Below are 24,647 nucleotides of genomic sequence, written 5' to 3'. Positions count from 1 at the left end.
TCGGATAAAGAGAGTTAATCGTTCAGCTATACCAACGATACTCAAATCACCTTTAAGGATAACGATCCCGAGATATATACTACTATCAGAATTCTATCCATATGAGGACTCAACTGTAATACTTCAAATTTTTAAATAATTACTTTATATATAAATTATGATATTTTATTATATTAAATATTATGACAATTAAATTGAAATTTTATGAATTTTTAAGATTGGATTTGATTTTCTTAAGACAATAAATTTTAATGATTTTTAAAAATTAATTTAAAGATTACGTGGCAAATTAAAAATTATATTTAGACTCCAAAAATTTTTTTGATTTTTTTGTAATTTTTTTTCGAAATCTTCGGGCCTCGCTTTGGGTCCTAGTGTAAAGTAAAAATCGAATTTCGGATACCTAGAGTCGAATCAATCGAATCAAATCGGACTGAATCAGACTAATCGAATCGCGTTGGTCCATTTCTTTTTCTTTTCCCCCTCCCTTGAACGTCTGTCCATCTCCCTTGCCCTTTCATTTTCTCTCTCCTCTCCCCTCCCCATTGTCGGCCAGCTGTCCCCCTCCCTCCCCCACACGCCAACGCCCCACCAAAACCCTTCACCGCCGTCGGCCACCACCCCAAATACCGAAAAAACCCGCTTGAAGCTCCTCCATTGCGTGCGCATCCCTTGAGCTTCCTGGCTTGATTCTGGTCAATCTGGCCACTAATTAGACTGAGTCCAGTGCCAAACATGCTCCACTCCTCGAGAGCTTTACAAAAACACTAAGAATGCAAATTTTTGTTGAGCGATTTGTCCAAATCAAGCCTGAAAAGTTTTAGCCCATTTTAATTTTTGGGCTAAATTTCTCTCAAACCGGGAACCTCACGGTGATTCCGAGATTACTGGCATGCTCTACTCAGTGAGAGTTTCGTGGTGGTATGAATTTCAAATTTTTCTGACACCAAATTTCAATGAGTCTCACAGACTTTGCAGTGTTTTTTTGAGCTTTTATTGAGCTTGTTTGATTAAATAAAAATTATGTTCTAACTCATTGTGTTATGGGCTTCGCATAGGTACTTTGTTTCGTTGAAATTCCACCGACGGTCGAATTTGCATTTTCGGGCTGGATAGATGAGCTGTCGGACCCACTTTAGAAGTGGGTCAATATTACAACCCATCCCACTATTTTTAAATGCCCCATACGCATTCCAAGTATCAAAATTGGTGTAAGTAAACCTGAACTCCGAATTGCCTTATTTATTTAATGTCGGGTTCAGAATAAAATTTATAAAATATTCGTGGGTAGTTAAAAAATCATAATTCCTTTTCTAATAGTGTTATAGCATTGTTGTGGACCACGGGGTATAATTTTAGAATTTTTAGAGCTAATTTGAATGATTTTTGCAGAATATTAGTTTTAAGGATTATAGCTGAATTATAGGAATGCTTGAGTTTGGTCTGGTTTGACGGGCCCAAGAGGGGTCATGTGATGTTGATAATATGTGAGCTTGAGGCTTGTGATCTTAGAAGTGTTGTTTGAACTACTTTGTAGGTTACGTAGGTCATAGATACAGAAAAAACTTTATCGAATTTCCTACATAAATTAGGGTATCTTTGTCTCTTTAAATTCTTGATTTGAGTTAGTACTAATAAATCTATAATGTAATTGTTTAGGTGATCAGGGTCAACCATCTACGTCCACCTAGCCGCCACAGTAGTCTCCATTGATCAATAAGTAGATATTGATTTTATTTATAATTTCAATATTATTATATATTCAAGGCATGTCCATACATTCACTTATATATATATGTATATAGCTAAGTATTAGGCATGATTTGTATGACATTTTTATTTGCTGAAATTGTTGTGGGTATCGTCTTAAGGTAATTTAGAGCTGTGTGAGTGTGTTGGCATGCGTGTAGTGTGATATTGGAAATGGGTAGGACGAGTAGAATGGCTGGAGCTTGACTCGCTGGAGCCCAATCCTTTTTATGGATAAGTCAGGGTGAGTACGGTTTTGAGTTGATCTCGCTGACCCCCGCATTTATATTATTAAGAGGAAGTCTGACTCGAGTGGATCTCGCTAGCAGGTATTAGATTAAGAGAGTTTTATAAGGGATCAACTCCTATATTTACATACATTGATATGACACACAAGTGTGTGAGTGCTTCAAATTATCTTTTGTGTGAATATTATTTGAATTTGGTTGAATATGTTTGTGTATGTTGTATTTCATACTTAGGGATACAATAACTTTAGATAGTTATAGAAATTGTATTTAAAATCAATATTTTACTCTAAGAGTTGAAGCTCACTCCTATTTACTCTATTTTTTTCACGCTACAAGAGGGTCTCTTTTTGAGAATAACCTGCCTTCTTTCTCATAGGTTTAGTCAAACAAGTTTAATTGCATTGCCATCTTTCCTTATTTTCATTCTAGAACTCTATATGTATCAGCAGTGTAATATTTGTTTGGATTTGTAATAACTAAATTCTGGGGTTGCAATATTATTTATGTGGATGTGTATGGATACATAAGATGGATTGTGTTTGGATGAGGGAGGTAAGCTCCCATTTGATTATGTCTTTGATTGAGGATTGTGAGGGTGAGTTGAACTTCCCAATTTGATATATTTTGTGTTCACAGGTGCGGTGAGCTAAGAACTCCCCGTTGGATAATCCAATTTATAGCCAGATTCTGTCCGTTTGATTTTTTCAAAGTGGACAATAGTTATGGGCTTCATGGTTGGGCTAGGAACAGTTGGGCTGATTACAGGCTTTGAGGGTCTTATGTTGATCCAAGTCCTAGTGCCGGTTCGGCCTATAATTTGGGTCTTGACATCAACTAACAGACTTCTAATTCCACTCAACCATAGATTCCGAATCCTAATAGGAAGTTACATCAAAGGCCTATATAAGGGCCAACAGGTATGTATACTACTCAGTTTTTACCATTCATCATATTGTTCAGTTCCTACTACTAATTTAGGTATCGGAGCAATGGTCATCTAACCCAACTGAGTACTCTTCTTGCTTACAGATCTAATTCCTATGCTCAATATCCGTAACCCGCCAAAGAGGAGAACAGCATCAGTAATTAAGCTTCAAACACAAACTCCAACAAAGAATCATGCGTGCAGTGGGACATGGGATTAAGGAATCAAATGATGCAAATTGGCCCAGTTTTTAGAAGTATTGTTACTCAATCTTAGTAAAGTAGAAGGAAGGACGCAGCATATATGAAACCCCTTTATTCTAGACGCATTATGGAATCCCTTTATTCTAGACGCATTATAATATCCCTTTATTCTAGACGCATACAATGACTTCACTCATATGGCCTACAACCTCCATTAATTTCACCTAACATCTTAAAACTTCAAAGTGTGTCACACAAAGCTTCACCTTGACCTAATATATTTTCTTTTGAATAATAATGATAAAGAAAGTTGCCTACAATTATATCATTATCCCAACTAATTAATGGCCTAAGCCAAAAACTAGAGTTGATCTTGATTAAAAAACTCTGCTTTTTTGCCTTTATTCTTAACTTACATATATGTGTATTAGTGCTGATACCAAATCGTAAGTCCTTATATATATATGCATTATGATATGCTATTTGGTATTTCCTTTCAGTGGAACATGATGCTAGTATTCATTATGCTCAAGAAAGAATTGCTTTATTTCTCTCTTTCATAATACTTTATATAGGGAGAAATTTGTTAATTTTAATTATATTTGAAAAGGAGTTCGTCTCGTACCATTTGCAATTACCTTCAGCGATTCCAACAGAAGAAAGAATAGAGTTCAGGTCAATCCTTCATCCATTAACTGGACCTTCTTCCTTTCTTTTTATGTTCCAAACTAAAGTCCCTTTCCTTTCTTTATCCTTTGTGAAATCGTGGATAATAAATCAAATAAGCTCACGTACTATCAAGAATTGACCAAATTAAAGAAGTCACTATATATTGGGGAAAAAAAGAAAAGAAAATAGTCACATAAACTAGCATAACCCTAATTAAACTCAATTAACCAAAATTAATAAGTTATATAATAATTATGGGGATAAAAGAAAGAACAACCCGCTGCTAGTAAAGAAAAGATAAAACAATATAGTAAGTAGCTTTAGCTAGGAGCAACTTCAACAGAGCAACCTTGCGCAAACTGATACTTGATCCCTACCCCGTTGTTAATGCCATGGATCCGGTCGCCAAAAGTCATATAGGCCGGACAATTGACGTTGATACGATACTTGCCCGAAATCCATGAGCCAACCTTCCATTTAAGAGTCCCATCGATCTTGATATTGACAAGCACGGCCCCAGCATTGAAGTCTTGGCCCAAAGTAGCAGCTAGGTATGGAGATATAGGCACGGCATTAGCATACAGAAAGGGAGACCAAATGATGATTTCTTTGTGGCCCTGGTAACTCCTAGGCAGCTCAGTTGCAAGGGTTATTTGTTGGTTACGGTAGGAAGCATAGATATCAAGCTTTTCATGGTAAATGCCAATCCTCTCATTGGGATTTTTGGTGGATATGGCGACCTGAATGTGACTAGTTAGGCAATTTGAGCCTGAAAGGCTCAAGTCATTAACTGTAGCATCCTGGAGGATGAAAGTGGGCTTTTTGGGCTGGAGAATGGCCCATACCAGTAAGATCACCAAGGCGATGACGCCAACTATAGCAATGACCGACCAGAATATCCGGAGACAGAGCTTCTTCCCTTCGTGGTGATGGCCGCAGTTCTTTTCACACATGGCAATTGGAGTGGGACTTTGAGATAATTACTAGCTGTCACAACTGTAGCTGCATAAACTCGAGGCAAAGAGAAGGTGAAGAAATTACAGGCATGGATGATGAAGAGATGTGTGCTTTATATATAACATAATAGAGAGCGCGATTTGATTTGACGTTGTTATTGTCCGTGTATTTGTGTGTGTGTACGCATGTATATAACTAATAATCATATCATGTGAGGTACAAGGAGTTATCTGGGCAAAAGAAAATGTGGAATATATTTGGGTGGTGCGAAATTAAGGCATATGGGCTTTGTTTGGGGTAAAACCTTATCTGTTAATAGCAAAGGCTCCACTTCAAATCTACCCTGCACTTGCAGGCAAAAGATGGTTTGCTTGCAATATTAAAAAATTTATAATTTTAAATATTGATGTAAAATTTATTTCAAAAAAAGTTAAATTAATTGTTCAAAATAATTTATATAATTGATCTCAATTGATTTAAAATTAAAAATTTAATTATTGTATGCCACTAAGATAGTTTAATTTAAATTTACACGTTTATGGGCAATTTGTTAGCTAGTCCTTAAATAGGATTTGGAAAATTAATTTTATTATAGCTTATATATGCATGATCTATGATATATAGTTCTATATTTAAATATTAAATTTTATATGACTAATTAAGTGTGGTGAATTGAGATGTTGGAGATTGACAAAAAAAAAAATAGAGATGGTGGAGTTGATGAAACTTCAGTTGAATATGAAGTGGTGGAACATAATAATAATAATAATAATAATAATAATAATAATAATAATAATAATAATAATAATAATAATAAAGTACGTAGAAAGTTATTATTGAATTGAACAGTGGAGGGTGGGTTAAGGCAAGAGTCATGAAAGAATAAGATAAATTTATTTGAGTTTAGATCAATTATATTTAATCAATTAATTAATTAGTTATCCACCTTTATAAATTATTTGAATTTGTACTAATCTTCAGATATGGGGACTCTCGATAAAAGCCTTCTCTCCCTTTGTTTCCCATACTTTCTTTCTCCGTTTGATGCCTCAAAGTGGAATCAAGAAGAATAAAAGCATCACAGCCCTATATATATAATCAGTAAAGCAAAATGTATAATTAAATAAGATTATCTATGTATCAAGGTCCAATAATCATTTCAGTATATAATAGGATAGTGTGGAGATCTAATGCATCTTTGTATAGCGCAGCAATTTACAATGGAAGCATCGTAACTGGGTGGTTAATGAGATTAATCCAAAACGAACTTTATTTTATACATAATATAACACCTAAACAGTTGTGATAATTGAGGGTAGTTAATTTTAGAGTCCATGTAAAACTTGAAAAATTAGTATCATGTTAAATGGCAAATCAACGTTCATATAGGACTTTGAAAATTTAATATTAGGACTTTGAAGAATTCATCCGAAAAAAATTTATATTAATTATTTAAATAGAAATAAAAGTTTTTTTATTGCCATTATAGAAAATTGTTATACATATTCATGATTTAATTTTTTATATATAATATAATATTATTATAATATATTTAATTTTCAATGACCAATTAAATTTAGCCGTTTATTGTCATAAAATCAAATTAAGATGACTATATTTTACTTCTAATTAAAGTTGGTTTGTATGTTTTAATTTTTATAAGTTTAATTTGTTAGTCTTAAGCAAAGTTAAAATGTTTTTTTTTTTAGCCATGCTCTTTATTTCTATTATTTATATAGTTCAAGATTTCCTTGGTTTTACCATTTACACACACATATATTATAATTTTTAAATTTAGTAATCTATTATAATATTACTAAATTATCATGACTGTATTATAATAACATTGTGATTCATGAAAATTCTTTGTGGGTATAAACTTGCAAAATAGAAAATAAATGGGTCAGAGGTCCATTAGGTATGAATTTGGTGAGAATCCTTTGACGCTCTAGTTAGAGCTTATATGAGAAAATAGTATATTAGATTGTTAGAGAGAAAGAACATACTTCCGTAGATTATCTGATCTCTTTATATAGAATATGGATAATGAATGGTTATGTTAAGTTAACTATGTAATTATGTAGATATTATTAGCTAGTATAATTATAAAAATTTATTTCTATTTATAATGCATAATTATATGAATTATTATATTTAATAATCTTACCAATATTGCTTATTGTTAATCAAGATTCTTTCCTTTTATTGAGTGAATTTTACAATAGTTAAACCAATTGAATGAATCTCATGGTTGAATCATTAAATATCATTAGATTCATGTACTATCCAAAAATCCGAGTTACTAGCTTAATTATATATATTTTGAAGAGCTATATTATTAATCTCCCCCTTTAAGTACGAATCCATAGAGTTGTTTATATGTCGAAGATTTGGTCATTGTCCTATTTTTTTTTTTAGTGCAGACTATCGTTTTGATAAACTTGATAGAATTTTCGTATTAAATAGATTTACACCTTCGGTTTGCTTAGTTTGGTAAACTACTCTTTAGGTGAACTTACACATTTAATTTACTTGCTTGGTGGGCTATCATTTTAGATGGGGTAAACACTTTTGTTTTAGCCTAATAGACTATCGTCGTAAATGGGCTAAACACTTTTGTTTTAGCCAGCGGATTATCGCCGTGGATTGACTAAGCACCCTTTATTTTAACCTGGTAGACTATCACCGTGAATGGGCTAAACACCCTTATTTTATTTAGTTTGCTGGACTATCACCGTGAATTAGTTAAGCACTTTTTTTTTTAATTTAGCCTAGTGGATTATTACTGTAGATGGGCTAAGCACCCTCAATTTATTTAACCCGGTGAACTATCATCGTGGATGGACTAAGCAACTTTTAAAATTTAACTGTAAAAATAATAATTGTACAAGTATTTTTTTGAAGATAATTCATATAATGCATATTGTAAACTTGTCCACAATTTCTCAATAAATAGTATTATAAATGGAATGTATTATGTATATATCAGGGGATTTACCAAATGATTTTGATAAAAAAAAAATAAATGCCTTCAGGTTTAAAGAATATTTGAGAGCGATATATTATTCATAAACATATATTCATATATACATAGTTATAAAATGAATTTTAATTTCAATCATTTCTAAATTCTTCGGTATAATAAGTATGAGTTAAATAGAAATCAAAAGCAATGCTAGATTATGAAAATTAGAGCATTAAATTTTAAAATAATTTCATGTGTCTCCAATTATCATTCATCTTAAAGACAAACTTAGACTATAATTCAATCTAATGGAGCTTATGCTATTGCCTTCAAATAATTCTAAAACTTAAATTTTAGAATCATATAATTTTTTCAAGTCCCATTAAACTAAAAAATGACCATAGTTTCTATTCGTTTACAGTTAGGCAATGAATTTAATTTTGATAGTAATAGAATTTTGTGTCAAGAAAATTGATTAAAATTCATATAATGTTAATTAGAAGTATTATAGGTAACTTTCAACAAAACACAACAATAGCCCAAAATACAAAACTGAAGGTGCGGTGATAGACTTATTAAATGTGACTCTTTTATAGCAATTAGTATAAATCGAGACTATTTCCTTATCATAGAAACATTGATAATTTTGTAAAATAAATAAAAATTATTAAATAAAAATTTTTATAAGTTCAAATAATTTGAAAATTTTGAAACTTCACAACGAACTCCTATAAATTGTTAAACTATGAAAAATACTCCATATCAATTGAAAATGTAATATTTTTTTTAATATCAAATCTTTGTAAAATAAAATATGAAAATGTCGCTTGAAACACATGGATTATAAATAAACATGTAATAGCAAAGAAGAAAGAGTGATATAATGATAAAACATTTACACTTACCACAAGAAGAATGTCATTGATTGATCGTCTAATAGGATATAAAGCCCTCTAACAAATTTAAAACAAAACTCATGTGACTGTAAATAAATTTTTTAGATTATACCTGAGCAAATTTAGAAATTTCTTGAACATGATAAAAAATTTTTAGTTGGATTATTGCAAACCACAAGCCATCTTCTCACTTAGTTCATTCTCTCATTTTGAGTTCAGAATATAAATAAATATAAAGAAGAGACACAACTTCTTGTGTTGTTTCCCACAGGCGGAACAATTGTTGCGGTCTATGAAAATTTCTTGTGGGTATGAAACTATAAAATAGAGAATAAATGGGTCAGAGGTCTACTTGGTATGGACTTGGTGAGGAGCCTCTAACGCTCAAGTTAGAACTAGTATGAGAGAATAGTGTACTAAATTGTTAGGGAGAAAGAACATACCTCCATAGACAATATGATCTCTTTATATAGAATATGGACAATGAATGGTTATCTCAAGTCAACTATATAATTATGTAGATATTATTAGCTAGTATAATTATATAAATTTATTTCTATTTATAATGCATAATAATAAGGATTGTTATATTTTGAAATCATACTAATATTACTTATTTTTAATTAAGATTCTTTCTTTTTATTGAGTGAGTTTTACAGTGGTTTGAAAGACTGAACGAATCTCATGGTTAAACCATTAAATATTAATACGTTCATGGACTATCCAAAAATCCGAATTACTGGATTAATTACATATATTTTGAGGAGTTATGTCAAATAATAAAGTTAAACTGTATAAGTTTCTAAAGTATCTTTGCAGAAAAAAAATAAAGTAATGTGCATTTATTAATAGATTCAATTGATGCCATTTAAATTATGAAATAATAAATCAAACATTGATCTCACACTAAAACTATTAAATTTTTAGATATCCATTTGCCTGAAAATGCAAAAAAGGAATGAAATAGACACAGCACACCGTCTATTAACACACAAAAAAATCAATAGGAAAGAAAATAAAGCAGGGTAAACTAAGCTGCCTACCAGTGACATTACTAACTATTTTGTGTATAAAATTGTATTGTCTCATGATATGTAAAAATTAAATCTTCACACTATAAAATAAAAATAAAACTACAGAACATCGAATGGAAGAATATATACGAAAAGTGTTAAATTTAAGAGAAAGATTATTCTAATTTGAATTATCCCATCATTTATAGTGCCTAGCAAATCAAAGTCACAACGTCTTGAATCAAATTCTTCATAACTATAAGAGATTTAATTATTTCATAAATGAAAATCCAAAAGTAAAATAAATTAGGAAACAATATCAACGATACAGGCTTTTCATTTTTATTTTTTAAACATGTTTAACACAAAAAACTCCTAAATATGCATCTTGAATCAGATACTAAGCTAGTAGGTAAATGGTTGCATGCCAATTTGATAGTATAAGAGTAAAAATTTAAATAGGACATCTTTCTTATATTTTAGAAAGTTTTTTATTTATCAAAAAAAGTTTGAAAAAGGTTCTACTAAGTGTATTTCCTACACATGAAGAGCCAAGTTGCTTAAGAGAACCTGTGACCTAGTTGTTGCTGATACACACATGTATGTATAACTTTGTCCTACACCTTACCGACATTACGTAATGTCGGTGAGGTATATCAAACCGACAATAACACTTATCGCTAATATGCTTGCCTTTGCCAACATGATAGTTTTCATCCTGGTTTGGGAATTTTTTTTTTTTTTTTTACACATTTTTAGTAAAAAGCTTGAGACAGAGGGAGGGGGAGTTCATTCTATGGAAAAAGAAACATTTCTATTATTTCCTCGTTTTGCTACCTATGAATTCCTCTCTCTTCCTCTTACCATCCTTTTTCAGTTGAGAGATAGATTGGGAAAAGATAAAGCAATTTTATAAATGCAAGGAAGTAGCAAGCCAAAAAGGCAAGGAAATTCTTTGCCCCTACATAGTACTTGGAACTATTTCAATTTACCACCTTATTTTGGAGAAAACATGAAAGGATAATCAAAACAAATGCACAACTGATGGCCAGTATGTATTTGACATTTGAAAATTACCTTTCCCATGAAGGAAAAGCTAACGAACACCTCATTACATCAAAGAACTGGCTAAGGTTTTGAAAACTAAAAAAATACAGTGGTTCCACTAGGACATTCCACAACGTAAAGTGTTAGAATGTGAGACTATTCAGGAGATTCAAAAATTTCAGTGCGATCCAGTGAGGAGAGAATCATGGGGATCACATGAATTATTAACGGCTCTCTTATCTGTACTTTCTCAGAGTTAAACTATTATGTCATTCTATGTTCTAGAACTAAACCATGCATAAAGTTTATTGACAAAAAAAAAAAAAAACCGGGCAAATGACAAAAAAGGTGTAATAAAAAATACAAAATACAGAAAAAGAGTAACTTTGAAACTAATTACCAAAAAGGGATGAATTATGCTGAGTTGACGAAGTGAGTGCGAGACGCTAACTATAATAGCGTTTTTAAGGTCCGGACGCTATTTAAAATAGCGTCCGCGTCAAAAAAGTGAAAGGAGAGCTGGACGCTATTCAAAATAGAATCCAGCTCTCAAGTTTAAGGTTAGAAGCTACTTATAGTAGCGTCCAACTTTTTTTTTTTAATTTTTAATAATTTTATTTTATATTTTAAATAAAATATAAATATTATTTTAATAAATAAAATTATAATATGTAATATTATATATTATAATATTTTTATTATAAATATTATTTTTTAATTTAAAATTAAATTAAAATTTAATAAAATAAAAAATTAAAATTAAAAAATAAATAATTAAAAAAATTTAAGAAAAGTTGTACGCTATTATACTATAAGTAGCGTCCAACTTTTTTTAAAATTTTTAATAATTTTATTTTATATTTTAAATAAATTAAAATATTATTTTAATAAATAAAATTATAATATGTAAGATTATATATTATAATATTTTTATTATAAATATTATTTTTTAATTTAAAATTAAATTAAAATTTAATAAAATTAAAAATTAAAATTAAAAAATAAATAATTAAAAAGATTGGACGCTACTATAAGTAACATTTTTCACGCGGACGCTATTTTGAATAGCGTCCGGACCTTAAAAACACTATTATAGTTAACGTCCCGCACTCACTTCTTCCAACTCAGCATAATTCACCCCTTTTTAATAATTAATTTTAATATCATCCTTTTTCTGTATTTTATATTTTTTATTACACATTTTTTGTCATTTGCCTAGAAAAACCATGCATAAAGTTCCACCTCCTTGTAGAAATGAATCAAACCTTTCGTGATGGAATTGATCACCTAACATCAAGCATAAATCAAATTTCCATCAATTAAAAACACCATACAACCATAAAAATAGAGATTACTAACCTCAAAAGCCTAAATTCATGTACATCTACACTCATCAACTAGTAGCATCAGAAGATATTATTATTATTATTGCTATTATTATTACTACTAATATTATTATTTTTACTTTTCTTTTTTCCCCAAATGAAATTACATTTCAAGGTAGTCATGATAACAGGATCAAACCCTAAATTTTACTCACCCATTAACCTTGCATTCCGTTGCTCCACCGTTCAAGTTCCCCGATCCAGCACTCGTCGGAAGCCCAATGGACACTTTGTCGCACGCACGGAACTCTTGGCAACCGCCGCCGTGCTCTGAACCCACCTACCTTAAATCAAACATCAAGTCCCTCACAGTCATAGAAACCCTCAGCTCCTTTACCGCCCACCCGCCCATGTAAGAATCCACCGCTGAGAACTCTCATCCATGGTAGTCAAATTCATGGTATCCTGTTTGAAGCGCGGGATTCGTGCAGTGATAAAATCTCCGATTTGTAAAGAATCGATTACATAATTGCAATTGCATCGCATGAGATTTTCAATTTCTTGTTCGGGTGATAAACCTGGAACAGAGCGTTCCAGCCGGCGTCAGTCTCTGCGAGGATGTGAAAAAGTTCAAGGTGGTACTAGGAAGCTAGGTTACATGAATTTCGGGGTGGTGGGGGCTGATGACGAGCCAGCGTATGAAGAGGATGGTAAAGAATAAAACGGTAACAACGATTGGAGCTGCGATTAAGTGGCGGAGCTGGGGTGGTGTGTGAGTTGGGATATGCTGGTGGTTGGTTGTAATAGTATGGGTTAGTGGGCGGCGGTGGTGCGTGGTCGGTGGCAAATTGCGGTGGACGGTAGCTTTAGGTTGCTGGGCGGGGGCGACAGAGTAGCCAGTACCGGGTCTTAAAGGGTCTACCATGGTGGATGTTAAGAGCTAAAAAGGAGACCGTGTTGAATTGATAAGAGAGAGGGAGAGAGAGAGACTTTGTTTAATGGGTTTCTTGCGAATACTATCTTCCTATAACAACATCGAACTATAGATTGCCGTGGAATTAATGAAGTAACAAAAGAAAAAACAACGTGCAGATAAACATGCAAGAGTTTGCACCTCATTGGAAAAAAAAAAGTGAGGAAAAAAGAAGAAAAGAAACCAATAAATAAATAATTAATTCAACAGTTAATTAATAGGGATAGATGATTAAGAAAAATACGAGGAAAAAAGGACTCCATCAATTCAAATGAAGTGAGCAGCCTTTCGCTGCACTCATGAGCTTCCCTGTCCTCTTGGTAGATAGGAATTCAACAGTTAAAGCCAGACACGAAACATGGAAAAATCTCTTCTTGGTAGGCCAAACGCCAAGATCGTATTTAGTTCTGACAAATAATCCGACATTGAAATTGACAATCTTTTTGCTCCAATCATCACTTATTTCCTTGAACACCCTGTTTTTGATCGAGTGAACCGAGTGCCTGTCTAAAACTACCATCAACTTTTCCTGAGTCGTCTTTGGAACGGAGACGCTAATTGCTTCCAAAACTCTCAGCGAGATGATGGCTCTTCCGTAGGACACAGTAACTTTGACATCGTCAATGACAAGGTTTACCTTCTTGTTTGTATTATTTACAGAGAATTCTATGTCATAATTTGCAGTAAATTGACTATCAGAAAGGGTGATGTTGGATATGCAGAGAGAGTTGAGTCCGAAAGTGGGATCATGCGGATCAATGACAAGCCATATGACGGCGCTGACAAAGCTTAATGTAAGAAATGACATAACAAGTAACAGCATCAAACGGGTAATACAGTTATGGAAACTCCGTGATTGATTAGGCCGAGCGGCTGCGGAATTTATTTGCAGCGTTGCGGATGGCGGCTGTAGTCCGTAACTACCAGGACTAGAAATTGGAAGGCTGTTAGGATCCATATAAAAGATTATCGGTTGGCCCAAGCTTGTGTCTGAGGAAGTCACAAAGTAGTTAATGTCGACGAGATGTACCGTTTTATTTCAAGATAACCAAGGGCAAGAGAGATGGCCCTTTTAAATAAATCCAGGTTAAATAAATCCCAGGAGACGCGTATTCTTCCGAGGAAAATTCGAAGCAAGCATCCTGACGCCCTTGCCGTGAAGCTTCCTATGCAACCACCACGTCACTCGAACGTAGAGACTAGACCACACAATGTTACTCGAAGTTGTCGTCACACAAATGTAAGCATCCCAAGGAAGAGAACACATTAATATCAAAACAATCCCCTACTCGTGACATCTGGTATGCCACATCAAATTTAAAAAGGCCCACCTTTTGCCTGGTCCAATGCTGACCGCTAATGCACAAGGAAGATTCAATGATGTGTTGTGGAAATAGCGCACCTCCACCCCCTTTTTTACTTTGTAGGGAATCTCCTCTTGTTTTCAGGTGCACGGATTCATGTAGAATTGTTTATATGAAATCAAAGTAATAAGATATAATTTCTCATAAAAAGTGGCATAGAAGTGCGTAAAAATAGACAACAATATGATCTATGTACACGCACTTATGCAAACAAACTGATCCAGTTTTATGTCACTCCACCACTGCTCATCCTCTACCTACAAAATTGTTTTCGTTCAATAATTACTCTCTTAAACGACAAAACTATTTGTCTCCACAATGAAGCGCAACCTCCACCAAACCTCTAGAATAGTATTAATAAATATATAATTCCTCCTAAATAATGCCAGACCCTGTTTTCCAAGAAGTTTTGTTTCGTAATACTTAAAAAGAATTTTACAACAGAACTTGTATGATGAGAGGTGGACAGAATTTAAATCCCTTCCCTAATTTCTGACCTCAATGAATCCAGCATCCATTATCAACCAAATTACCAGAATGATCCAATCTCCTTTCACCTAACAACTATATATAATATGAAAAAATCATAAATTGCAAGTCCTTGAATACAGCCAAGCAGCAGAACAAGACAAAAGATCAAAGCTTATACGTCATCTTTCATTGCCTTTGACTTCTTGTGACCTCCAACATGCAATGGCCAATACAGTAAATTTACTTCAATCTATTCATAAAACTAAGACGAATTCCATATTATCATCTATTGGTTTCCACAACTTATCCAAGAAATTCCAACTTAGTAGGAAGCCAGCTCCTTTTAGTTTGATCAGCCATGAATACTAATAACGTTGCCTACTGATTGCACCCAAACCTTGCATTCTTCACTTAAGACAGCATACCCATACATTTCACCAGGATACATAATTTGTATGGTCATTATGTACAAAAATGAAGTTCACAAGGAATAATTACAAAAAAAAAAAAAAAGAGAGGAAGCAGAAGGAGGAGGAGGAGACAAGGCCTGTTTGTTCTCTTTAAAAATTCAATGGACCTTAAATGTGGAAAAATCATTAAAAAGCAAAAATAAATGGACATCTCGATACACATACAATAAGAGCTTGCTTACCATGGATATCATGATTCATGAGCTCCATCCACTGTCTTCAACACCATTCCTTTAAGACTCTTTGCCAACCAGATAGCTGTCTCCCTTGGGGAAACCTTGTCTTTCCCAAAAGGTTTCAAAACTACAGCAAGCTCTTCCAATCTGTTTTGCTCCAGCAACTCAGCAGACAATTCTAAAAGCCCTTCAAGTGCCTCCGCCCTCTGCCTAAAGGACTTAACATCTAAAGTTTCCTTTGCTGGTGCTTCCTCTTCTATAACGAGGGAGTTGGGTTTTGTTGGCTCAGAAGCACCTGATGTTGGAACTGAAGGAATCACATTTTTATTATCCATTTCCTTAGTGCCAGAATGATCTGAAATATTTGATTTCAAAGAATGATCTGAGATAGTTGATTTTGAACCCATAGTTTCAGCACAACTTGATGACTTAAGCGTCACAGGTGTAGTCATGTTTCTCATCTCCAATTCATCTCTTACTACATTTAATAGCTTCCCAACATCCACATTTTGAACCCCCATCTCCACAGTTTCCATAACTGGCTGCTCACTCCCAACACGAAAACTACTGTGCCGAATAACATGTATAACATCATCAAAAGCAGGAGGAAGATGTCCAGCACTTGGCTTCTCAGTCATTGGGTTTTGCAAAATGACTCCTTTCTCTGGCTGAAAATTCTTCGGGCTAGTAGATATTACCGAGGCAACAGAAGCAGTTTGTGGAACTGATGATAGAAGTTCTCTTACAGTGAACTTGTCATCACCACTAGATGTAGATGCAAGATTTGATTGGACCACATTATCAGGCCTGCTAGTGAGGGTATCATCTTCACAAATTGGAACTTCTTCAGAGATTGTGACTGATGGATCCAGAGTGGCACTTGAACTCACTTTTCCATCACCAGCAACAGTATTCTTCTGAGGATCAAGGACCACCCCAGGCTTTGAGGTTTCAGATGAGTGAGCTACAGATTTATAACCACATCCACAGTTTTCCTCAGACAAATTTGATGACTTGGAATGTGAAGAGGAAGCAAGTGAGCAGCTGGGTGCATGTAATTCTAAGTTTTTCATGAGCTCAGCATGAGGAATTGTTTGTTCAGTCATGTCGACAAATGGAGTTGTTGTATCATCACAAAGCTCAAATGCTTGAACTGACACTGAAGATGAGACAGAATTACTTCTATCTGTTTGCATTCCTCTGGAAGCTCCAACTACAGCCTTCTGAGTCTCTTCTCTTACCACATTTGGATAATGTAAAAGAGGACCATCAGGAACTTGATAATGAGTATTTTCAGGTTCTTGGGTTATCTCAGTTGGACTTAATTTCATGGTGTTAGTGATGCCATTTGGAACATCAGTTCCCACCTGCCTTGTCCGTCCAGAAAATGCACATCGCCTAACCAGATTGGAAGGAGGAGTTTTTTGTCCTTGCTTTACAGGAAGTCCATCATCAACATGCTTTAATGGACCAGATGGAGGAAAACCATCATTTCTAGGTTTAATCTTTGGCGTAGAGTCAATTATTGGTAACTGTAAAGTTACACTGGCAATATAAGTGACCATTTTCACATGTGCATGAAACTAAGAGAGAACAATAAGATTCTGATTATACCTGGTGCTTCAAAGGATGTGATCCTTGAATCCGCTTTGCGGAATCAAAAGCAACCTTTGATGGAGAAATAGTTGGTGCATCTGCATTAGCCTTCAAACCAGAAGTAAGGGCATTGGGTTTGAGAACTTTGGGAGGCACTTCAGTGTTACTTCTTTGAGAACCTGCAACCTTTATACGGTTGCCTCTCATTGGAGAACCATTTTCTCTAGCTTTTCCTTCTTTTAAGGCCAACATAATACTTCTAATGGTCTTTGGTTGCTTTGATTCAACACTGGATCCATGCTCATCATGACATGGTTTCACCATCCTATTTTCATCCGTCTTAACAGTGCATAAGTTGGGGCTATTTCCTTCTTTACTTGGCATGTGCTGTTCATCATCATCTTCATCATCAATAGAAGCTAAATCTGTATCACAGGCTTTGTGCTCACAATTTGAGACCATTACTGGGACATTTCTATCACTGGAAAGCAAACTATCTTTATCACTACTAGAACTATTACTGTTCTGGCTTTCAGCCATATTTTTCCGGGAATCCTGACAGTTAGAAATGGGCTTCTCAGGGGAACAGGTAGCTGGGGGAGTGAAGGATGGACGATACTGATCAACATAAGGCTGCAAGTAAGGATGCTTCAAAACCTCTGAAGCCTGGACAAAGCAAATCCAGATTTTTAAGATGAAGTCCTGCCAGCAAAGATTCCTGAAGTTGAGGTAGATATTTAGGAAAGATGCTTACACTAGGTCGATGCTCAGGGTTCTTTCTCAGCATGCCTTTGATCAACATTTTCCTACACATAAAAAGATTAGCTATAATTATATGCAGTGATACAATGGTACATCACTATGAATATAAGGGACAAAGCCCAGCAATTGAAGCAACAAAAAACCTAGTGGATGTCTTAGTTATCCATATGGTTGATTCATTAAAGCTAATCAACATGTCTTATATTGTAGAATGCCCACAATCCAGCTTGTTTACTTGCATTTATAAAAAAAAATGAAACACATAAGAGAAGTCACGAAATGGTTAAAAATATAAATCAATTTGAAGATTTGTAATTGCGTCAAAGCTGTATGCCTATTTCATAACTCATGACCTATTGATTTGTGTTGCAGCCATCCTAGGGTGTGGGCATTGCTACAACTACAAGTAGCAATTGCCCAGTGACCTCCTAGATAAGGTATCAAGAAAGGTGATATAATCCCTGATACTGTATTTTATCAAATACAAGAGAACAGTAAGTTTATAACAGTGCATGATGACTTACAAGGCTGGAGAGTAGCAAGAAGGCAAAGGGCCAATTGAGGAGCGATTTATCTTACTTATCAGTCCTGCCATGTCCTGCAAGACACATGGAGGCATTTAGTAAGTGAGAGAAAGATGCAAAACTCATGTGGCCAAATATAAATAATTTATAGAAACCCTTTACAGATGCTTGACATTAAACCCTTCATCATGCATACTTCTAAAGAAGAACTTTAACATTATGGAGTCCTGTAAAGGCAAGAGAGTTTGGAACCTAAAGCAGTTGCTAATTTCTCAATCAATATTTTATGCAGTGACTGCAGAACATGCATAATTGTTGCAATACACAGAAACATAGCTAGTTTTGCAAACTAATTCAGTCCATAAAAACTGTAAATGAAAGCAATGATCAAATTCCATTAAGACCTTACATATATTAATGTGATGTCATCAGTTGCATTGCATAAAAATGTAGAACTCAAATAAGTCTTATTAACAATCAAGAATCAAAAATAGTCATGTTCCATTTACTACATCAATGTATATTTTAACGCCAACAAGAATTTATGGGTGACTCCAGTAATAGATTATACAACCTGTTCTATATAACATCAAGAAAGATATCATGACCATATGAACACATTGTTAGGACAAGAAGCAGGAAATAAACACAATTTTCATAAAAAAGAAAAAAAGAAATCACATCTGGGAAAATGAACATGGGAATTCTTACAAAAGCTTTAAAAGCAGGGCGATGAGCAGCCATCTCATACATACAGCATCCTGATCAACAATGAAACATTTTAGCCAAAAACAAAAGGCATAAAATTTACATATATTATCTGGAAGGCATGTACCCAAAGACCAAATGTCTGATTTGAAACCATAAGGAATATCTGCAAGGAGTTCAGGACACATATAATTCGGAGTTCCAACCACCTGCTCATACAGTTTCAAAACAGCTATCAGTTAATCTCATACTTTATGGAATTACTGTACACATTGATTACCTTATTGTCAAGGGTAAATAACTTCATAAAGAATTAACAGCTGTACTTCATATGTAACCCTCGAATAAATTTTAATACATATTTTAACTTTTGGTTTTTGTTGTTGTTTGTTGGTTTAATGGGATAACATATAATTGAGAAGTGATTAAGTTCTAACATCCTACGCATTACATGAAGCAATTTTTCTTTAGAGTCTTTGTTGTCGTTGTTTTGTGCAAGGAATTACATTGGTTCTAACCACCAAGAATAATATCAATTAATCATTTGATAAGAGCTTCTTCCCTTGATCAGATTTCTATCATTACAAAAATGAAACAAATTTTCAAAAAGGATATGTCATGCTCTATTTTAGTTAAATGATTAGACATGAATAGCTATAGTGAAAATTAAAATAAGTCAACTTTGGCCACATGAACTTCAACTGCACTTAGAAATAAAATATAGCACGGCTGCCACTTCCCAACAGATGAATTGTTACACATACACATTTAATATACTACATTTCTTTTGCATCTAAGTAGCCTAAACTGTAAGAATTTCATCTTCATGCAATGAATCTCAAATGCAAAAAGAGATAGTTCTGCAATATCCTGCTTCATATAGTTCTACACATTTATTACCAAACAGAAAAAAAAAAAAAAAAAAAAAAGGAAGTGGAAAAACTATCTCAAATGAGAAAGTAGGAAATCTTGCAAAAGAACTTTCATTCCTCTGTAAAATAGGCAAATGGTGGTAACAAACATTTGAAACAAAAAGCAATCCAATAAAAAAAGCATATACCGAGGAGGCCAAGTCATCTGCTTTCAACGTTTTAGCAAGTCCAAAATCCCCTAAATATGACCCAGAAACAAAAGATTAATAAGCCAAAAAAGTCTAAGGAAATGATAACCAAACATGAGTAAAAAAACTCACCAAGGCGAACATCCTGATCTTTGGTAAGAAAGATGTTGGAACACTGCAAAGAGAGTACTTAACTCATTTAGTCCATAACATCTTCAAAAATAACATTTAAAATTCCAACAACTTGTCCATATACTTATTCACATACTTTAAGGTCACGATGGAGAACGAAATTGACATGCAGATATTCAACAGCTAGCAGTAGTTGTGTGAACCACTTGCAGAGTTTCTGAGAAATTTTTGAGAATCATAAACAATACAGCAAGTCAACACCCAAAATAAATTCAAATATATGGACATGGAGAAGAAAACAAAAACAAAGAGTAATTCAGATGACCTCCTCAGGAAAATATACACCATTTGATTTTTTCATTAATTCAGCCCTGCCAGCAATTTTGTAAAAGAACAATGTGAATTCATTCTGTTAATCACTCAAATCCTACAAACCAAAATTCTACTAATTGCTGGAAACTCACATGTCACCGCCTTCACAGTATCCAGTGACAATGCAAACGTAGCAACCCTAAATTACAGATAGGAAACGGTCATTCAGTTTCTAAGAAATTGCAAATACACATAAGAACTCGACAAAAGAACTTCAATTTGATAAAGCTTTGGAATCTTGTAATATTTCCCAACAATACCTTCTCAACCCATGCTTCTTTGAATTCTACAATGTAAGGGTGTTGAATTCGCGCAATAAGAGCCATCTACATTACATAAATAAGCAATGTTTCCATTAAATAAAGCAACAATAAGGCTAATGCTAAATCATTAGAAAAAGCAAAAGGCAGATTAGACGTGAAATCAGCAGTGAGACTGAGACGTACTTCTTGATGAGCAGATCTCCTGCATCGCTCAGTTTGCCGTGCAAGCCGGATCTTCTTCAACACATACCTAGCAGTTGAAAAAGAAAATAAAATCATACACAACCAAAACAATTCATTCGAAAATTTTATATATTTTATTTATTTATTTATATATTGATAAATAGAGATGGGAACAGAGAGGTACTTCTTCTTCTCGGACTTGTGATGAACGAGAATGGCAGCGCCAAAGGCACCGCGACCGATCTGCTCCATGATCTCATACTGATCCATTCGAGACTCCATCACTTCCTCTCCCCAGTCAATAAAAAATGTCGATGCCCCCCAACAAATAATCTAGAAGACGATCGCTCTAAAATAAAATTGGAACCGCAGACTAATTTTCACATCACAACTTTTTGATTTCCCTTTCTATTCTGAATCTCCACCGAATCCTCCTCCTCCTCATAGATCCCGCAATTGAACTACTACAATCGACACTTTTCACCAGCAATGGCGTCGAGTTGAGATTTCTTCTCTTGAGATGGAATCATTTGATTCCCGGCTTTGTTGTGTTTTATCTGCAGTCAATAAAGCACCAGAGAAATATGAGATCCACTTCTTTTGGAGCAAGATGCTTGCGTTTCAATGTGTTTTTCTTGCCTTTATCCCTCTTTCTCACTCTCTAATTAAAAAAAAATGCCTTTTTGTTCAACTACCTTTATATCCTGTTTTAGGAACGTGGTTAGTCTACCAGTTACCCCAAGCGTAAAATATTCAACAGCCTATTAAGGGTCTACTTAGTTTATATGGTAATATAATACTTGTATGCCATATTCTTTATTTTGTTATATATATAATTAATTATTTAAATATTTTATCAATTACTCTATTTGATTTACTTGTTTAAGAATCTATCACTCCCCTAAGAACACCCACTAAGTGGGTTGGCATCTCTCTCTCCCCTCGAGTACAACCCAGAGGACTAATGGGGTGCTTGGTTCTACGCCGACATAACCAGCTGTTTTAGCGAGCTCGTCTTTTGGCCTTCCTTCTTGTTGGGACTTGGAAGTGGTCTGTGAGATTTGGCCTTTGATATTTTAATCTTAAAAATCATATTTCATATTTATTATCACGGAATCATGCTTCATTGCCATTGAAGTTTACAATATTTTTCTATTTTCTTTTTTTTTTTTTTTGAATTGAAGCTTTCACACGAACGCTGTGACGTAAATCAAGATCCCCCTCCCTCCTCCCCCCTTCTCTTTTTTTATCAGAAAGATCCTTTTTGTAGCTGGAATATGTACATAATGATCTATAAAATTATATACTTGAGATTTGACTCAACCAAGTAATCACCTATCATATTAAATCATGTGCACATGGTATATATCTTTACTTAGTAGTCTCTATATGAGTATTCAATGTACTATTGACACGATCCACCACTAAGTATCAATTATAGAATCCTGGTATTAGTCATCAGATGATAAGTAATTCCAATTCTTAAGCTCTCCATAAACATGTTAAAGTTTCTTCTCTATAGATGCAATAACTTGAATGATTACGATTAAAAGCGCTTTTCAAGTAATTAATTATGTTGTTTGATGTAAAATGGGTTTAAAAATGTTTAAATAGCTTGTTAATAAAAGATATATACAAAGAGAGAATAAAAAGAGTCTTCAAAGTACATAAATTAAGAAAATTAGACTTAAATGTAGTTCGGTTTGGATCGTAAATTAGATTGGGATTAGCTTGGTTAAATTTGGCATTGGACCAAGTCAATGGTTCCAATTCTTGAATCGAACTAGAACTATGGGAGGGCTAGGCCGATTATGGTTCCCTTTTTCCTGAACCAAAACCGAAACCAGCGATTCGGTTTGATTATAGTTTGATTTAAAATTTAAAATTTTATTTTTTATATATTTTTTCTAGATAATATAGATTATTTTGAATATCTTTAATTCTTGGACCATTCTCAAATAAGCTACACATTAATTTATATGAATTTTTTAATTTAATTAGCATATTTTAGATTTTTAGGTTCAATTAAAACTTTTTAAATTGTACTTTTTTTAACATTTTTCCTAGATTATGTATATGATTGTGAGCATCTTTAATTTATGGACCATTCTCAAATAAAGTACACAATAATTTTTATGAATTGTTTAAGTTAAATAGCATATTTAGATTTTTAGGTTCAATTATATATTTTTAAAATTTTATTTATTTTAATATTTTTTTTCTACATTAGGTAGATGATTTTAAGTATCTTTAATTCTTAAACAATTCTCAAATAAAGTACACAATAATTTTTATGAATTTCTAAAATTAATTAGCATATTTTAGATTTTTAGTTTTACTAAAGTTTAATAAATTGAAAAGTATACTATTGTGTGCTTAAGGTGAGATGCTCTCTTCAGTTGTAATCAGACTTAGTTCCCTTTCAATAATATTCTCTGAAGTTCTCTTCTATGACTTTCTAAACTCTTCTCCTTATCTTCGAAAACCTTTGAACGTGTATCATACTCTTATAATCAGAGATACGTATGCTCTACACTTGCCTCTTTAAGAGGATCCTGTGTATCAGAAATATCTTTGTTTTGACATTAAGGTGCGACGGTCCCGTTATCACATGTATAATGAACAAAAGGGCACAGCCAGAGAGTACCTATGGAGAGGGAAGAGGCATAGCATGAGTTCATTATACGTGTGGTAAGGGCTCCCGGCTTATTAATCGGTGAATTTTTATAAATTATTATCATTATTATTATTATTATTATTAGAGAAAATAATTTACATGAGAATGAGTTCATTTTTTCCTTAACAAAAAAGTTTTTATTATTTGTTAAAATGTTATATTGATGCATGCATATTATGTAAGATATGTTAGTGTGAAAATTGAAATTTTTCTAAATTTTTAAAATTATTTGTATTTTAAATTAAATATAATTGGGGATTTGAGATGGAAAAATTTTAGAATTAAATGAGATAAATTTTTTAATGATTTAAAATGGATAGTTTTTGAATTTTATTAGAATACAATTGATATGAATTGAGATATTAAAAATGATTTGTTAAATTTCTTGTAAATAAAATTATTTTATGGATCATGATTTAGACTAATTAATGAATGATCGATTTGATCATTAATAAAGGCCTAAATATAAAATTATTTAATTAATAATGAAAGTTTGTCTTTTATTTGTAATTTTATTGCATTTAAATTTTTTAAAAATGTTGATTTAAAATTCACACTAAATTGTTTAATAAGATTCTAAACTCAAAAAAAATGTTTGATGAATGGAGGAGCAGTATTTTAGTACACATTTTTAAAAATAGGGGAGGCATACAGATTTGTTCAAACTATAGGAGAATTAAACTCATGAGACATACTATGAAGATGTGGGAGAGAGTTGTGGAACATCGATATCATCATGACACTTCTATCTCTCCCAATCAATTTGACTTCATGCCCGGTCGTTCAACTATAGAAGCGATCTTTTTCATTAGAAGCTTGATGGAGAAATATAGAGATGTGAAGAAAGATCTACACATGGTTTTTATCGATTTAGAGAAGGCTTATGATAGTGTTCTAAGAGATATCTTATGGAGAG

General features: G+C 33.3%; 3 protein-coding genes and 1 pseudogene across 3 annotated transcripts; all 4 read right to left on the bottom strand.

The window, feature by feature from the left end:
* Nucleotides 1-4,020: 4,020 nt before the first annotated feature.
* LOC110645472 (NDR1/HIN1-like protein 1) lies at nt 4,021-4,911 on the bottom strand. Its single transcript, XM_058128550.1, has one exon. It carries the CDS (start codon nt 4,748-4,750, stop codon nt 4,118-4,120), a length of 633 nt encoding a protein of 210 aa, XP_057984533.1. The 5' UTR covers nt 4,751-4,911; the 3' UTR covers nt 4,021-4,117.
* A 5,743-nt stretch (nt 4,912-10,654) lies between these two features.
* LOC131169019 (uncharacterized) lies at nt 10,655-13,013 on the bottom strand (annotated as a pseudogene).
* Nucleotides 13,014-13,152: 139 nt separating this feature from the next.
* LOC110645476 (serine/threonine-protein kinase Nek5) lies at nt 13,153-21,734 on the bottom strand. The gene is made up of 14 exons (XM_021798665.2): nt 21,239-21,734; nt 21,055-21,121; nt 20,869-20,934; nt 20,701-20,747; nt 20,562-20,607; nt 20,373-20,453; nt 20,237-20,279; nt 20,105-20,154; nt 19,172-19,253; nt 19,048-19,097; nt 18,337-18,410; nt 17,805-17,856; nt 17,069-17,716; nt 13,153-16,986 (listed from the first exon to the last, which is right to left on the bottom strand). Exons 1-14 carry the CDS (start codon nt 21,334-21,336, stop codon nt 15,469-15,471), a joined length of 2,922 nt encoding a protein of 973 aa, XP_021654357.2. The 5' UTR covers nt 21,337-21,734; the 3' UTR covers nt 13,153-15,468.
* Nucleotides 13,236-13,931, bottom strand: LOC110645475 (uncharacterized). Its single transcript, XM_058151749.1, has one exon. It carries the CDS (start codon nt 13,929-13,931, stop codon nt 13,236-13,238), a length of 696 nt encoding a protein of 231 aa, XP_058007732.1.
* Nucleotides 21,735-24,647: the final 2,913 nt, after the last annotated feature.

The sequence above is a fragment of the Hevea brasiliensis genome, chromosome 1, assembly GCF_030052815.1.
Source record: "Hevea brasiliensis isolate MT/VB/25A 57/8 chromosome 1, ASM3005281v1, whole genome shotgun sequence".
Classification (NCBI taxonomy): domain Eukaryota; kingdom Viridiplantae; phylum Streptophyta; class Magnoliopsida; order Malpighiales; family Euphorbiaceae; genus Hevea; species Hevea brasiliensis.
The sequence above is the reverse complement of the archived record's forward strand: the minus strand, read 5'-3'. Positions and strand labels throughout refer to the sequence as shown.